The sequence below is a fragment of the Cinclus cinclus genome, chromosome 2 (genome assembly GCF_963662255.1).
Source record: "Cinclus cinclus chromosome 2, bCinCin1.1, whole genome shotgun sequence".
NCBI classification, from domain to species: Eukaryota; Metazoa; Chordata; class Aves; order Passeriformes; family Cinclidae; genus Cinclus; species Cinclus cinclus.
Window position 1 is genome coordinate 116,879,740 of NC_085047.1, and position 17,956 is coordinate 116,897,695.

Genomic DNA, 17,956 nt, shown 5'->3' on the forward strand with positions numbered 1-17,956 from the left:
TCCATGTGGGTCAAAAGTCATGAACAGGGAGTTAGCAACATCTCTACTGACAAAAGATCTAATAAAACAAAAGCTGTGCAATAAAAAATTTACAGTTCTGTCACTTTTTGCTCTTGCCTTTTTGAACTTTTCAATTTGTTTCCTGTGATCGTCTGTATTTTGGAAACATTGAATCAAAACTGATCAACATCAGGGAATCAATCCCCAGCTGGGTGCACGGCTTCACAATGGGTGTGGAAGTCCCGGAGGACTCGCCCGCTTCAGCCCTGCACAAAGCACCGCTCCTTTCCGAGGCTGCAGGGAGCACACGCAGAGTCAGTCAGAGTTACTGCTCATTCCACAGGCTTGCTGTGCATCATTTATCCAGAACCTCCTCCCAGTGCGGTGAGCGACAGGAGACGGATCGAGCGTGGCTCTGGATCATCTGTTTCCTCTGCAGTGTTCCCACTGCTGGCACTGCTCTGAAGTGCCCATGTCTATGGTTTGAGTGATCCTCATTGAAATTGAGGAACATGGCTGAAAGCAAAAAATATTTTTGCTCTCGAATTAGAGCTTGTAGAAAGGCACATGCTTCAAGGAAAACAAAATGCAGTTCCTTCCCCTCTGCTGACTTTCAGATGGGCCACAGTCATGGATAATACTGGAGAGACACATCTGGGCTGTGCCGAGGTTGGAAGAGGGGAAATGAAAGTGAGATATCAAAGGTAACAAGCTACACAAAGTGCCTCAAACGTGTCTCCTGCAATTCCACCAGCTTGGGAACTCCTGCATTTACCAGGTTTACTGCCTTAGTGCTGAAACGAAGGGAAAGAGCTGGGGGAAATCCTGCTGTCAGTACCACGTCCTTCCCATCTGGCACCCTTGCCAACATGGTAATTTTGCCAGTCCTTCAACTGAATAACAATTTTAAATATGGATTAGTATCTTTAAGTGTAGCATTCGGTCTCAATGCAGGCAAAAGCAAAAGGTAACTGTAAAGGTAACTGCTGATAGGGGTTGGAGACAAAAAGACTAATCCAAGTATCTTTCTTCCCTCTTTAATTTCTTAGGGTTGGAAACCAACAGCAACTGAGTTTGCCTGTAGATGTTTCTGATATTAGTAAGTGCAGCAGGGCAGACAAGATTTTTTTGTCAAGGCTGCTTCTTTAGAAGCTGCTGATAGGAACATTCTGGTCAAGGGAATTAAAAAACTCTGAAGTCATGGGAGCTTCATAGACCATTTGTGCTGAGGTACAAAGAATGTTTAAATTCTGTTTACTGCCTGCTAGTGTACGCTGATTTACTCCACAAATACATTTCTTTGTCTTTGAGAAAGAAAGCTGAGAAAATCACAAGTTGTGTGTCAGAACTGGATGACTTGTCTCTTTCTTGCTTGATTCTTCTGAACTATTTCCATAGAAACTTTGGCTTCATACAATGGGATGGGTTCATCCAGCTGTGGCCTAAAATGAAACAGTAAAAAGTGCTGGTGAGCACACTCAGGCCAAGAAAAATATCACAGGAAAAGCTTTACTTTCACTGTGTCAATCTCCCTCCTCAAACAAAGTAACAGCTTTATGACTTTGCCCCAGTGCACAGAAGGGAAAAGCCCCAAAGCAAACAGGAGGACATGTGAATGAAAACATCCTTCTTGCAGGGAGAAAAAAGAGGGTGGTGGGGAGGGTTCTGCTTGACAGCAGCTGTTATCCTGCTATAAGGAAGGGAAATTCCATTCCCACCTTATTATGGGAGTCTTCCTATCTCCTGAAGCTCTGCCCAGGAGTGTTTGTGCTGGCAAGCATTTTCTGCTTCTAATGCTGAATTTAAAAACCCACCCAAAACTCCACCACTTTTACCTGAAAATGCTATTTGATAATTTCTCCATGATATCTTCCAGGATGGGTATCCAGGAGGACTGTTAAGGAGCAATAGACCTGGAGAGAAATCTCTTTACAATCACATTTGCTGGTCACAGCCCTGTATCGATACAAACTCAGCAAGATGAAGGCAAAATGAAAATGAACCTCAATTCCAGACCCTAGATCAGATTTTTGCACTTGTTTCTGAATCAAAAACTTCCTTTCTTGAAATAGGATGCAGAAATGAAATATGGAATATTTCCATTATTTCAGTATGAAAATATTCAGTATTTCAGTAAGAAATACAAGTGCAGCCTGCACTAGCACAACATCAATCAATCATTGATCAATGGCATTTTTTGTGCAGAATGAAGAGATGAGATTTTGGGACCAGGTAGCTGTTGTGACTGTTCATACAAGCAACTGATAAAAAGCCAAAATGAAGTTGGAAACCCAGCAGAGGCTGGAAATTCTTGGAGCACACTGAGGGGTCTGTGAGTTAATGGGGCTGTATTCAGTATTTGCATGAAACTCAAACAATAAGGTTCATCCTTCATTTTAAGGGCAATCAGGCTGATTTTTGAAGCTCAAGTTCTTTTAAAAAGTGATCAATTTGTGATTTCTTCAGATGACAGTAACACCAGATGTTCCAGAATTTCACAAGCTACAAAAGTCCCCAAAGCCAAAAGCACCCAAACCTTGCAGGGCTGAAAATCTCCTGCCCAGGGAGCTCAGTCCAGCTGCATCAGCCCAAATGTAGGAAACATTCCTTTTCCTTCTCCTTTCCCCAACCCACATACATTTTAGGTACAAAACAAATCATTTTATGTACATAATATTCCTGTACATTGCAAATAAAGGAAAAGTTAGGAAGCCAAAACACTTCAACTTTTGCAGTGACTGTGAGTGCATTAAGTTTTCAGGTGATGCATCTAATACCCAAATGTACACGAACAACAACAAAAAATAAATCCAAAATGTCACTTGAATAAAATAAAACCGTACAGAATCAAATCTACAGTTAAGTGGAGAATGTGTGTTTTGCAGCACTACTTTTAATGAATGTAGGGACATTTTCAGTTCCAGGTTGGACATTGGGGCTGGGAGCAGCCTGGGACAGTGGAAGGTGTCCCTGCCATGGCTCTGGATGGGCTGTGAGGTCCCTTCCCACCAAACCAGTCTGGGATTCCTTGATGTATTTACAAGGAATGTAGAAAATACCTTAAAACCTGAGTGTCTCTTAAACTGTAGCTGCACCACTGGGATTTCCCAGCTGTATTTTCACTCCTTGGAGCAGTGAGAGTTCCACCAAAGGATATCGAGGTACCTGCCCTGCTGCACGTTGGACAAGTTCCAGATCTCCTCGTTCAGGAAGGACACTGTGGCTCCCTTAAGGAACAAGGAATGGCTGTCTGGAGGATCCAGCTGAAGCAAATTGAAGCAAATTGTTATTTAGTTATATTTTCCCCACACAAAAATAAAGCTTAAATGGTTATTTTATAGAGATAGTTAAACCAAACAAAAAAAAAACACCCCTTGCATACTCTTCAAAGAGAAGAAACTTGTAACACTGACAGGTTAAAAGAAGAGTTTTATGTGTCTGTATCTCTATTTTCTGCAGGACAAACTACTCCCTGCCACAGCATCTTTACCTGCAGGTTCTTTTCCGTGGTTATCCAGTGTCCCCCAACCCCAAGCAGAGTGATGATGTCGTGCTTGTGAGGCAGCAGCTGAGATTTGGGAGCTGGTTCATCTTCAGCACTGAATAACCTCACTGGGGAGAAGAATAAATTCCTCTGAGCACAGAAGAAAATGTGGAAAACTCAGTGTGTATTTATTTCCACACATTTCAGTGGAATTCTTAAGTTCTTTGGTTGTTTCAGATAAAAATCACTGAAAAACTCTGAATTTATTACTTTATTTGTACCCTGAGTGTTTTATATACTTTAGTAACAATAACAATAAAATATTATAAAATATTTAAATATTATAAAATTAATATTAAATATAAATATTAGAAGATTCATTAATATACTATAAATAATATGAATATAAGCAATATGTAAAGTATTTAAAATAGAAAATATTAGATATTATAAAAACAGTATTTTATAATAGCTCTGAAGTTACTATTCAGAGTAATATTTTGTTAATATTTATAATGCTATGTAGTAATAATATAGACTAGTAATATATCCTATATTATGTATCATATAATAGTATATATTATACATAATATAATTATATATAAGACATAAAATCTATTAAATATATACCACATTCTAGTATTTATATTATAGTATGCAAAATATAAAATAATATCTAATTTAAATATATAAATTATGTATCTAGGTACTATTGTATATTTATATACTATTATATATAAATATATATCAGCATTATGTTATAATATATACTCACATATCTAAAAGTATATATAACATATATAATATAAATAAATATGTAAGACATAATATAGAAATACATTATATATTATAGTATATAGTATGTATAGCAGTATGCTATAAAATAAAATATGTAATAGTAATAACTACATATTACATCTAGCATAATATGTAATAATATTTTATTGAGATAACTCTGAATAGTAGCTTCAGAGCTTTCACCTGTTAGGGTTGGTTTGCAGAAAGGCTGGCAGTGCTGTTAATTGGGGTTAATTTCTGTATTCCAGCAAGGCAGCACAAACAACAATCTCACAGCTCGACCCATTAAAGCCATTTTGTAAATGTTCAATTTTAAACAGAGGAATATTTGAGTCACATTTAGCAGCTGACTGGGAGCTGCGTGCTGCAGTGGGAGAAGGAGGAGATGGAATTCCCCGGGAGCAGAACAGATGGAATTCCCGGGGAACAGAGCAGATGGAATTCCCAGGGAGCAGAGCAGATGGAATTCCCGGGGAGCAGAGCAGATGGAATTCCCGGGGAGCAGGAGCAGATGGAATTCCCGGGGAGCAGGAGCAGATGGAATTCCCGGGGAGCAGGAGCAGATGGAATTCCCGGGGAGCAGGAGCAGATGGAATTCCCGGGGAGCAGGAGCAGATGGAATTCCCGGGGAGCAGGAGCAGATGGAATTCCCGGGGAGCAGGAGCAGATGGAATTCCCGGGGAGCAGGAGCAGATGGAATTCCCGGGGAGCAGGAGCAGATGGAATTCCCGGGGAGCAGGAGCAGATGGAATTCCCGGGGAGCAGGAGCAGATGGAATTCCCGGGGAGCAGAACAGATTGAATTCCCGGGGAGCAGAACAGATTGAATTCCCGGGGAGCAGAACAGATGGAACTCCCAGGGAACAGAACAGATGGAATTCCCAGGGAACAGAACAGATGGAATTCCCAAGGAGCAGAGCAGATGGAATTCCCGGGGAGCAGGAGCAGATGGAATTCCCGGGGAGCAGGAGCAGATGGAATTCCCGGGGAGCAGAACAGATTGAATTCCCGGGGAGCAGAACAGATTGAATTCCCGGGGAGCAGAACAGATGGAACTCCCAGGGAACAGAACAGATGGAATTCCCAGGGAACAGAACAGATGGAATTCCCAAGGAGCAGAGCAGATGGAATTCCCGGGGAGCAGGAGCAGATGGAATTCCCGGGGAGCAGAACAGATGGAATTCCCGGGGAGCAGAGCAGATGGAATTCCCGGGGAGCAGGAGCAGATGGAATTCCCGGGGAGCAGGAGCAGATGGAATTCCCGGGGAGCAGAACAGATGGAATTCCCGGGGAGCAGAACAGATGGAATTCCCGGGGAACAGAACAGATGGAATTCCCGGGGAACAGAACAGATGGAATTCCCGGGGAGCAGAACAGATGGAATTCCCGGGGAGCAGGAGCAGATGGAATTCCCGGGGAGCAGGAGCAGATGGAATTCCCGGGGAGCAGGAGCAGATGGAATTCCCGGGGAGCAGGAGCAGATGGAATTCCCGGGGAGCAGGAGCAGATGGAATTCCCGGGGAGCAGGAGCAGATGGAATTCCCAGGGAACAGAACAGATGGAATTCCCGGGGAGCAGGAGCAGATGGAATTCCCAGGGAACAGAACAGATGGAATTCCCAGGGAGCAGGAGCTGCCCCGGGGGTACCTCCTCCATCCAGCACGATGTCCACGCCCAGCCCGCCCGTCTCCTCCAGGCAGCTCTCGGCCACGTCAATCTTCCCATGGGACACATCGATCACCCGGGCTGCCAGGACAGGACAGCAACAGAAGCCACTTCAGATCAAGAGAATGGAATTTAGATGTTCAAAACAGAGAGCTCAGGTCCTCAAAGGCATGTACCACAAACGGGTTTGCAGCTACACCCAAAGAAACTTTGCCACGTATTTTATTACTATTACTATTATTATTAATTTGTTTTTGGTTTTCAACACAGTGCAATTTCAACTCCAAAAAGTATGAATGCAGAAGTTCAGCTCAGGAGTTTGTTGGCCCAAAAGGATAAAATGTGGCACTCTAAGATTAGAAATCCTTCTCTAATTTAATTCTTTGCTTTTCTTATCCTAGTCCTGGCTTTCTGGGCCTTTAATGAAATATTTAGATGAAGGGATTTACATCTGCTCTTTTAAATATTACTGAACTGAAAGCCACCAACACATTTTCCTGTCATGTATCTATGATACCCTATTTGTGGTTGGTTACAAAGAAAAACCACAGAATCAGGAATGAGAGAATCCTGGAATGATTTGGGTTGGGAGAGAACTTAAATCCCATCCCATTATCCCATCCCATTCCCAGCTCTGCCATGGCAGGGACACCTCCCACTGTCCCAGGCTGCTCCCAGCCCCAATGTCCAACGTGGCCTTGGGCACTGCCAGGGATCCAGGGGCAGCCACAGCAAATCTGGGAATTCCATCCCAGCCTCTCCCCACCCTCCCAGGGAACAATTCCTAATTCCCAGTATCCCATCCAGCCCTGCCCTCCATCAGGTAAAAGCCATTTTTAATATCATAACAACAACACAGGGGCAGAGAAGGAGCAGCTGCAGGTTTGGTTTGGTTATTATGAGGTAGAAGAAACATTTAGAAACTGAAGGAGCCCAAGTGTTCACAGCTAAAACATCAAACAAATTTGGCAGCTCGTTTCCAGAGCTCTGATCTGCACTTACCCACCAAAGGCTGCCGGACTCCTGGGATGGGATCCCAGCAGGGGAGGGAAGGAAGGAGGGAGGGAGGGAGGGAGGCAAGAACAAATGCGAGGAGCTGGTCATTAAGGCAATTAAAACATCATCAATATTAACAAATCATCAAGAAATGCCTGGGGCTTGGTTCTTTTTGTCCCTTCAAATCCCCAGTCAAATCGTAGGATGCATTCAAATCCTAAGCCATTCCCTCATTTCTTTTTTTCCACACAAGTCAAATGATTTCACTGGAGAAGAACATAATGTCAAAGTTTACTAAAATGGGATAATAATTAATTATTAATGATAGCACATTCCCCATATGCAAATAAACCCCCACAATATCCTATTCTTCTTCATTTCCTTCAGTCATGAAGTTAGAACATTTTCCTTAACAGGTAAGTTTGACATAGTATTATTTATTATTTCTGCAAATAATTTCACTTCTTGAAAATAATTCTGGTTTCATAGACCCAAACACCCGGCAATCAAAAAAAAAAAAAAAGGCTAGACTTCCACCAGTTTGAGTATTTTCTGATTTTTGTATGCCAAAAAATGTCCACTTTTGTTCCTTAACTCAGTACAATAGTTCAAACAGTACTTATCAAAATCCTGGCCAACTTCCTTCCTAAAAAATACTGGAAAAAATTCTCACCACTTTGGAAAAGGCCAAGCAACAAATTGTAATAATATTTTCTATAATACTTCATCATTTATATATTTCTCATAAAATACTGGTAAATTAGCTCAGTTTCTTCTGCTGTGACTTGCACAACTTCCAAAGCAACATTCTTCTGACTGGCAAAACTTCAGTTTGTTTCCTCCTCTGCTGGGAGGCACAGAAACACCAGGATTGCACAGCCTGGAATCAAACCCTGGATGTGCTGGGGGTTCAGGCACTGTGCTCAGGACAGCCAGGACATCACTGGGGGATTCTCTAAGCAGAGAGCACAGAATAAAATCTCACAAACCAAACTGAAAAAAAAACCCCAGAAGGTGCCTTTGGGAGCAGAGGAAATATCTGTGTATGTATGGATACTTTTCCTTGGGCTCTCTAACAGAAACTCATCCCATTGTTTATGGAATATTCTGACTCCAACTGAAACACAGGCAAGAAAATGTCAACATTAATTCAAATCCCCTCCCTCATTCTATTATAACTTCTACTCTAGAGATTACTGAAGACAAAAAAAAGCTCCATGTTGTTGGTCTAAATACAAATCCTGAAATTTTACCAGGAACTTCTACTTCAGGCACTGGAATCACACTAATTAGCACACAAACCAGGAAGTCTGAACACTTTTTAAAGTTTTTTTGCTTTTGCACTCAAACTGTTACTCTCTTTAATGCTGTACCCAGGTTCTAGTTCTTTATTTGAAATAAAGTTGCAGTTATCATTTTTCCCCCTCAGCCATTCCAGGAAGCAGCTTGCCTATGCTCAACAATGATAACACAAACACTGAACACTGCCAAAAACTAACCAAAAACCCACTGAACAAGCCCAAAACTGAAAATTCTCCACCCACAGAAACAAGAAGCCACTTAAAGCTTGGGTTACTTAGGATCTATTTGACATGAACAGTCAAAGAACTTAAAAATGCTGGAAAAAGTAACTCAGGACTGTGGGAATAAAATTGCTAAATCCTTTCCTAGCTCGTGATTTTTTCATATGATTAGCAAAATAAACCCATAAAATGTTACAAAAGGAAGTTTTAGGTCTTCAGTATTTCCTCTCTGGCCTTGTAACAGTTGGTGCAACAAGGCTCTGCATAGCAACAGCATTCCCAAAAATCTTCCAGTTCTGATGTCTGTCATGACTGCTCTAGTTCAGTAAAATATATAGAGAGAGCAAAAAAGGCTGCTGAAATTAGGAAAAAAGAGGGGGTTTGGATTGAATTGCAAAAATGAAGTGTCCCTATCAAGCTGCAGAGAAATCAGCCTGGCAGGTGCTGCAGGGCCAGCAGCAGCCCCCCCTGAGCTGATCTCCCCCAGCCCTGGGGTGCTTTGGTGGCTGCAGCTGGAACCATGCAGATGTGCCTGCACAAGGCTCCCCCCAAAGGCATTTTACTGCTCTGGAACTTCAGTGAATGCCAACAGAAAAATCACCCCCTGAAAAATAAACCTGGGGATGACACTGGGTATTTGCAGGAGGAAGTAGCAGGTACCAGTTCTAAACTTTTGCTGCAATCCAGCCAGACTTGACAATCCAATCTGTCTGAATAAAGGAATATTCCACTTTCCTCAGCAAAACACCACCAAAATTTTGGTAAGATGCCAGTAGCTCCTACACAGAGTATTTTCTCATGTTATTTTCAGAGGAAAAAATAAAACAAACCCCAACTTGAAGTACCAAAGAGAAGAAGTCAGGGAAGAATACAAGAGTTGTGTGTGAGGCCGAGCTCCTTTAGACAGCAGAACGCAGAGCCTGTGCATGCCCAGCTCCAGCTGTGGCAGTACCTGACACTGGATAAAACCCTGCTAGGAGCAATCTGAGGCTGCTGAGTGCTGGGTGTGAGCTGTGTGAGCTCTGGCACACACTGGGGCAGTGGTGAGTCAGCAATTCTTCCTTCCACAGCAACCACTTCATCAAATGGAAAGATTTCCTGAGCACTTAGGCCAAAAGCCAGCACTCAGCATTACTGGAAAGTACTGCCAGTCATTATAACTGAAATGGAGAATAAAATGCCACTAAGTACACCTAAACCAGAAATTAAGTACCTGTGGAGTACAGAACAAACCTGAAAACTATTTAATTAAACTATTTATCAATTTGTATTTCAGTTTTACAGACGTTAAGTCTCTAGACCTGACAGAAAAAGGTATTTTGAGACATCCTTTAGGTCAAACTTTAGCACTGAAGGACGAAACTCACCCCCAGCAGGTCTGAGCCTCTCCAGGTACTGCTTGTCCTCCAGGCTGTGGGCAGTGGAGATGACTTTGGCCCCTCTGTGTTGAGCCAGCTGAATCGCGATGGTACCGAACGGCTGAGCAGGGAAAAGCAGGGTCATTGAATAATTTATCAATTCATTTATTTACACCAACAATTTGATGCTGTTTAGGAACAATTATATTGCAGAGGCCACTCAGGAGAGTATCCAGAAATGAAGTTCTGGAAAGAAAATACATCTGAACCAAGAACTGAATATTCACAGACCTAAGTGAGGCCAAAACAACTCTTCAGTGACTGGGAAGCTCTGAATGAACTTTTGGTCAGTAACTGGTTCTTGTCTTCAACAAAATAGCTCAGATTTCTACTTTAATTAACACAGCCACATTCACTGCAGTTGGAACTCAGAGCCTGAAGGGAAAAAAGCTCCAAGGAAAAAGCCCCAGCTCTGTGTTTACATTACAGAACCTTGGCTGAGGGAGACCCACATCTTCATTAGCACTAAGAACAGCAGGAATGCAAACCAAATTATTTATATCCAGGAAAATGTAAAAAAAGCAGAGGTGGGAGAGGAATAAAAAATAAGGCATTTTCCTGCAGTTATCCCTGAGGACTCTGGGCAAAACTGTGTCACTGTAGGGCAGCAGAACACCCTCCCTCTCTGCACCCCCACACTGCAGGCAGGACAATATTCCTGGTCAGGACCTCACGTGGGAAAACCAGCTAAAAGTGAGCAAAATGGAGCTGAACCTAGCTAGCTGCAAGGTCTCTTTAAAGCTAAACAGTTCAACAAAGAGCTAACACCTATACTATTTATGCTTTTGACCCAATAACCAAACTCCTGTGACCTGCAGTGCAGCACTGACGGTCCAAGCAGAAACCACTCCCTGAAACCATGAAGGAAGATGAACACCAAAAGAGACACCACCCCAAATCCTCCATCTTGTCCCACACCTATCACTGCATTATAAAAATCTCAAATTCCAAACCATTCACCATGTGAAATCACACACTTCTATTTAACTACACACCAGTGATTTTAACTTCATCACTCAATCTGGCATCCTTCTCCAAGGGCTCAGGTCAGAAGCAGTGTTCTCCTGGGGGTCAGTGCCAGAAAGCACAGAAAGCTCAAAATTCCCAGGTTTCTGGGATCCAACACCTTCCTGCAAACCCACGAAATGAAAGCACTGCCAGCACTCCCAGCTGTGAAAAATGCAGGGGCTGTGTGCTAAAGGAGATTTGTGCACAAGGAATCTGTGCCATTGCCCAGCTGATACCCACACTTGCTCCATCCAGGACCAGGACACTCCTGCCAGGGCACACCTGGGCCAGGTAGTGCAGGGCTGTGTACGCCCGGAGCCCGTCGCGCACCGTCCCGGCAGCCTCCACCCAGCACACCTTCTCTGGCTTGTGAACTGAGGGGCACAAACACAAACAAACACACAAACAAACACACAAGAGATGGTAAACACCCCAGGAAAATCCCTGGGGGTTATCACTTTTTAATCTTTTTTGTCTTGCCAGGGTTGGGATTGAATGTGCAGGAGATGGAATTTGTTGTTCGGACTTAGATGCTTATTAATTCTTCTCTGTGTTACAGTGAGTTCTACAGCACTTCTAGCTAAAGAGCTAAAATGGAGGAATGGAGCTTTATCTCTCTCTCTACAAGGTTTTTTAAGGCTAAATGGTCCAATAAAGCAATGACACATAAATTATTTTTACTTTTAACCCAATAACCAACCACCCATGACCCACAATGTACGTTTTTCTATCCAATTACAAAATATCACCCAAACCCATGAAGAACAAGGTGAAGAAGAAAGAAACCTCTGCCCTAAAACTCCCATCTTACTTTATATATTGCTAAGTTCCAAAACCTGAAATCCTAATCTTTCCACCATGTGATATCACACACTTCTATTCAAACTACACCCCCATGATCCCAGCTCTATCATTCCATTTTGGAAGCCTTCTCCACAGCCTCAGGTCAAATGCAGAGTTCTCCTGGGGGTCAGTGCCTGCCAGCACAGAAAGTTCAGAACTCTCAGTGACCAGGGTTCCAACAGGGGCTTAGTTAGTAAAACCTGTCACAGCAAGTCTGGAAGGCTCCCCCTGCAAACTGGACATCACTGACTCCTGTTTCCCTCTCATATTAAGAAGCCATGGAGAGGATATTTTTCAGTATTTTACACAAATTAGGGATTCATTTTTGGCATAACCAAGTTTAAGGGAGACACCTTATAACTACACAGCTGGAATTCATGGGGAGTCACAGAAACAACACAATCCAAATTTAGATTTTCAGAATCCCAGGATGATCTGGGTTGGAAGGACCTCAAAGCCCACCCATCCATGGCAGGGACACCTTCCACTGTCCCAGGCTGTTTCCAGCCCCAATGTCCAACCTGGAACTGGGCACTGCCAGGGATCCAGGGGCAGCCACAGCTGCTCTGGGGAGAGCAAATTTTGCCTGAAAGAATAGCTTGCTCAAGGCAACAAACTGTTGGAAGAAGGACAGGGACTCCCACATTTAGTATCCTATTCATCAGAGCAATCTATGCCCAGAAAGGGAAAACTGGAAGCCCACAATAATTGAAAACAATGTTTCAGTACTAGGCTTTCTCTGACTCTCATTCCTGAAAACTCCTTTCTCCAGTTCCAGTCTGCTTGTTTCACCCTGTCTGTTAAGTCTGGTCCCAAGTGATACTGCTGGACTGAGTCAAAAGGAAGAAAAGAGCAAATTTCTGCTCACTAAATTTTTTGATGGGTTAGGAAAAAGTATAACAATCAAGCAACAAAAATGGGAAGTTAGAAGGGAAAAAAAAAAAGGTAAAGGGAAAAAAACAGGGTCAGCCTGTGTGGTTTAGGTGACAGCAAAGAAAAAGCCTTTGAGAGCACTTGAGTGTTCAAATTCTGTGACTTAGTGGGGCAGCAGGAATTTTGGAATGGAAAGAGTTGCCCAGAGCTCCAAGGTAATGGGCTCCCTTTTAGAAAAGCTAAAACAAAGTCAACAGATACAGTAAAAAAATCTTCAGCAAAATGTATAATCGTACAAACCCAAATAATGCTCATGAACCAGGATAACTTCACAGACACCAGACTCCTCAGAATCCAGGGGCAAAATTCCTGAAAAAAAAAGAAAGAAAAGAACACAGACCTTGAATTTCACACAAGCAATCATTCCAGCCAAAGCATTCTCCCAAGGAATTCCCTGGTCCTGCTTGGTCTGGCTTCAGTCCCCTCTTGGCAGATTTAGGACAGGTAAGAGACCATGGCCAGGGGTGTCCATGGGTACAAGGCCATTCCAGAGGTGCTTCTACAGCATTTTGGGATTGAGGGAGAAAGAATGGGGACACCACTGAATGCTGCTTGGTACTGGCAGGTGTCATTTCTCTCTGGGGATGTCTGATGTCTGCACACTCTGAGTGTTCCCCTTCCACTCCAGGCTGGATCACAGAGGAGGGATCTGAAGCACCCCACAGCTCCTCTCCTCTCCCATCCCAGCTCCTGAACTTGTGGTCTGAAAAGGCAGCAACAGAGCACAGGCAGCACAGGAAGAAGCACAGGAAGAGCACTCAGGAATGTGAAAGTGTTAAAAACAAGAATAGTAAAATTGAAGTGCAGGAAAAAAAACTGCCTAGGGAAGGCACAAAAAGCAAAAGCAGAGCAAACAGAGTAACATCCATCCTGATTATAACTGAGCTTTTTACCTTTTCACCTGGCCACAGAACTCTCCTGAACAGGAGGTTCTGGCACCTGCTCCATCTCCTGAATTAATGTCCCATCCATCCCAGGGAAAGCCATTCTTTTTCTCCTTCTCCCCCACAGATCTCCAATTCCATTCAGACCAAAGGGCTTTGCCTTGCAAATTTGTCTGCTCTGTCCAGTTATTACATTTTTTTTTCTTTTTGTGCAGGTGGGGATTAAATGTGCAGGATGGTATTTCTTGTTTGGACTGAGTTTGTTAATTTTTATTTATATTACATTCTCACGAACCCTGAGTTCTACAGTACCTTAAGCTAACAAGCTAAAAATGGAGCCCTATCTTTTTCTCTACAAGGCCTTTTAAGGGTAAGTTGTCCAATTAAGAAAAGCCATTTAAATTATTTTTCTTTTTAACCCAATAACCAACTACTCATGGCCTGCAATGTGGATTTTTTTATTCAATTAAACATGTTCACTTAGACCTATGAAGAAGAAGAAGGTTAAAAAGAAAGACAAACCTCTGCCCTAAAACCTCCATTTTGTTTTCTATATATTGCTACATTCTAAAACCTTAAACTCTAAGTTTTCCCCCGTGTGATATCACACACTTCTATTCAAACTACACCCCCATGATCCCAGCTCCATCATTCCATTATGGAAGCCTTCTCCATGGACTCAGGTCAAATGTAGTGTTTTCTTGGGGGTCAGTGCTTGCTAGTATAGAAAGTAAAATTTTTGGTTTCCAGGGTTCCAACATGCAGCCTTTTGGAGTTCCCATTAAAAATGTGCTTGTACACATCTGGAGCTGTGTCCAAGGTTCATCCAGGGAATGAATATTCAGTCTCCAGGAGCTGCCTAGAGCAGCTCTTGTGCAATGAGGAAATAATGCAAGAAAGACCACAATGTTCAAACACACATTCTCCCCACATCACTCTCCACTCTGTCCCACTTTCAGAACTTCAGTCATCCTCTAATCCTTCCATTCAGCACACAAAATATAAACACGTGGTTCAGAATGGCCCTAAAAAACAACTCCTCTCTCCTAAGGCATCATTCACAATTTGGTGGTTAGTACAACATCATATTTCAAATCCTAAGGGAACATTCTCAGAACAGAATTCCCATTTATAAGTTTTTGCATGTGACAGCAGTTAATTTTGAAAATACATGGTCAATTTAGCTCTAGCAATTATTCTAACCTCAGTCATTCATTATAAAAAGATGACTGTTGGTGTCAGTTGAGGCAAACAGGCATTAACTTACCCACCACTTCATCATCTGGCTGAAAAAAGGTCACCTTGCTTCCAACTCATCAGGGAGAGGTGAAAAGGAGGAAAGAAGGGAAGAAGATAAATATTTATAGCAGGAATGGGATGGGCATTTGGAAGCACTGGTTATCACCAGCTCACAAAACTAAAGATACACTTTTCTACTGAACAAAACATAATTCTATTGATTGCACACATGCCAAGCCCAAATGTTGAATTCCCTAAACTTTGGCACCTCAGCCACAAGGAGCTCCATGCAGGAACACTCAGGTGGTGTCTGAGAGCCAGGCTGGACACTCCACCTCAGGGGAGTGGTAACAGCACTGGGACAGCAAAGAAGCAGAGTTCCTGCTCCTAAAGTGCCCCAGCCAAAGGAGTTCTTAGTTCTGACTGGAATCCCTGCTCCCTCCCCTCCCTGGGCAGTGACACTCACTCACCTTCCAGCACAACTCCTGAAATTTCTCGCCCAACAGGCACAAGTTCCTTCTTCAGTTTAATTTCTGACAGGAGCTAAATGAAAACAATTACAACATTCTTGCTAGAGCTCCATATTTACACATTTATTATCATCTTACAGTGTTGGATCATCACAGTAAGGTTGGGCCATTACCAAAATGTTATCTAAGGGATAAAAGTGCACACATTCCTCAGTGAATATTAAACCATGGCATTGATTTATGTATTTAAATTTAGAAGCATATTAAAAAATAAAAGCAGGGAGTTATTACCAGCCAAGCCAACCTATGACTTAGAGTGCAGATTTACTGCAAGAGATCTCATGGCTCAGAACTGATCTGTCTCCATAAATTAGGAACCAAACTCCAGATGCTTTTTATTCAGAGCTGTGCAAGAACCCCAGCCCAGTCCTGTGCCCACTGCCAGCAGCAAAGCCACAACCTCAGCTTGTGCCAAGGGCCATGGAAAGCACAGACACCCCCAGCTTTACATCACCCCAAGCAAATACCTTTGTGTCCACCCAGCTGAGAGCACAGGCTCTGACCTGCACCTTCACATCGTGGTCTCTGGTGGCAGGAGGGTTCTCCTAGGACAGATTTACAGTTGCTGTGTTAGGCAATGGATGTGCCCACAGGAGCTTCTCCAGCTCCTGAAAGCACTTCTCCACTTCTTAGATTGTTTTGTAGGGAGAGCAGGAAGGTTTTTTTTCAGTGAAAAGGGGTTTACAACACCATTTTAACACATTACTATTATTATTATTATTATCATCATTATCAACAGCATTAGCATTGTATTATTATATTATTATTACAAACTGGTCACTAGACCTTACTTATCATTATCATCATTATTATTATGTCACTAAATTATATTATTATTATTATTGCAAACTGACCACTAGACCTTATTAAACCTCATCAGACACTGACAGTATTTTTCTGTTGAGCTTTTTTTTCCCCTTTATCTGAGGCACAAATCCTGACAAATCCACTGAGGTCAACATTCAAGTTCAAAATGAAGTCCAAATGATATCAAATAAACAACCCCAAACCTGACAAACTCCTCAAGCTCTATTTCTACTTTTTCAGTGACCAGAAAAAATCAGCCAGGAAATGTGGATCCAGGGTTCATTTTTCATGCCTGCACAGCCTGTTTGTAAAGTCTGGACACCAAAACTGCAGAGAAATCCAGCAGTGGTCTTGGCAAGTGCTGGCTGATGACAAAATGCACGTTCCCTACCTTCCTTTTCCTGCCTGTGTGTGCAGGGATCCTACCATCCTTTCCCAAGATTTCTGTGCCTCAATTCCCCCGTGGCACTAAGCCAAACTCTCTTCTTCCCCTGCCTGATGGACAGAGCTGTTCTGATGGGAACTCACTCTTTCCTGGAACACAAATGTCATTTCCTCTCCAGGAGAATTCTGCTGACCATACAGGGACTTCATAGTGACCTGAAAAACACAGCAACCAAATTGTGACATCTGCAGTGTCTGTGGGCAAACAAGGCATTAAGGCCCTGCTAAATTAAATTAAATTAATTTAAAACACTTTTTAAGAAACACAGCCACTGTTTGCAGGCAATTCGAATCTTTGTGACAAAAAAGCTCAAAACCAAGCTTGCAAGTTTATTTGCCCATAACAGAGAAAATCCACAGGATTGAGGATTACAGAATCCCAGACTAGTTTGGGTTGGGAGGGACGTCAAATCCCACCCAGTGCCACCCCTGCCATGGCAGGGACACCTCCCACTGTCCCAGGCTGCTCCCAGCCCCAGTGTCCAACCTGGAACTGAACATTCCAGGGATCCAGGGGCAGCCACAGCTGCTCTGGGAATTCCATCCCAGCCCCTGCCAGGGAACAATTCCTAATTCCCAGTATCCCATCCAATCCTACTTTGAAGCCATTCCCTGTGTCCTGTCCCTCCATGCCTTGTCCCCAGTCCCTCTCCTGGAGAATCCCTTCAGGTATCGATGTAGGAACTGAAAAGGCACTGAAGGACACAGGATTTACTGACGGGTGCCCCGTGCAGCAGAGGGGCTCTTTGCCACCCAGCCACACAATTCAGGGAATGCAGGGAATTCCTGGGCAGGAATTCAACGAACCTTACGTGTGACTTCACCAAAAATCACCACTTGGGGTTCTGGTCTCCTCTCCCGTGTCGTCCTCAAGGAACAGGAACTTTTCACAAAGGGAAAAAAAAAGCCCTCAAAAAACCAACCAAACAGTAAAAACGAGTTAACAAGGAAAGCAGGTAGCACAGTGGCAGGAAATCATGCGACCATTATGGCAGCTGTAACCCCTGAGGGAACACCCCGAGACGCCCCGCACGTCGGGCCCGTTCCAGCCCCGCGACTTCCGGGCAGCTCCTCAGGGGTTCCGAGCGAAGCCGGCCCGTACCGAGAGGCTGCTCCAGCAGCCCCGGGCAGCCCCTCAGGGGCTGGGGCTCCGGCTCCGCAGCACTCCCGAGCACCGCGACTCAGCCGCGGTTGCCATGACAGTCCCTCACATCCGCCTCGCCTCAGACTCCGCCCCGTCCTGCAACCAATCACAGCCTCCGGCAGCGGCGAGAGCGCTCACGATTCATCGTGAAAACCGACGTACGATTGGCCCGCGCGGATGTCACTCATTCCATGAGGCGAGGGAGGCTACGGCGCCCGGCGCGACCTGTGGGACATCGCCG

At 43.6% G+C, this 17,956-nt stretch overlaps 1 protein-coding gene across 4 annotated transcripts; it reads right to left on the reverse strand.

Annotated features, from left to right (window-relative positions):
- Window positions 1-26: 26 nt before the first annotated feature.
- Window positions 27-17,787, reverse strand: CRYZL1 (crystallin zeta like 1). Of its 4 annotated transcripts, none has more exons than XM_062488214.1 (15): window positions 17,674-17,787; window positions 17,379-17,454; window positions 16,656-16,727; window positions 15,788-15,865; window positions 15,261-15,333; window positions 14,819-14,863; window positions 12,908-12,976; window positions 11,132-11,265; window positions 9,833-9,944; window positions 6,949-6,969; window positions 5,929-6,027; window positions 3,491-3,612; window positions 3,158-3,263; window positions 1,836-1,881; window positions 27-1,442 (listed from the first exon to the last, which is right to left on the reverse strand). In XM_062488214.1, the coding sequence occupies exons 3-15, from the start codon at window positions 16,719-16,721 to the stop codon at window positions 1,343-1,345; spliced, it is 1,071 nt and encodes a 356-aa protein (XP_062344198.1). In that variant the 5' UTR covers window positions 16,722-16,727; window positions 17,379-17,454; window positions 17,674-17,787; the 3' UTR covers window positions 27-1,342. The 4 variants fall into 4 exon arrangements, 3 of the variants coding, with proteins under 3 accessions (XP_062344198.1, XP_062344199.1, XP_062344201.1); XM_062488215.1 differs by having other exon boundaries at window positions 17,379-17,480; window positions 17,674-17,777; XR_009932998.1 differs by lacking the exon at window positions 17,674-17,787 and having other exon boundaries at window positions 1,339-1,442; window positions 1,836-1,913; window positions 3,060-3,263; window positions 17,379-17,651.
- Between the last annotated feature and the right edge of the window lie 169 nt (window positions 17,788-17,956).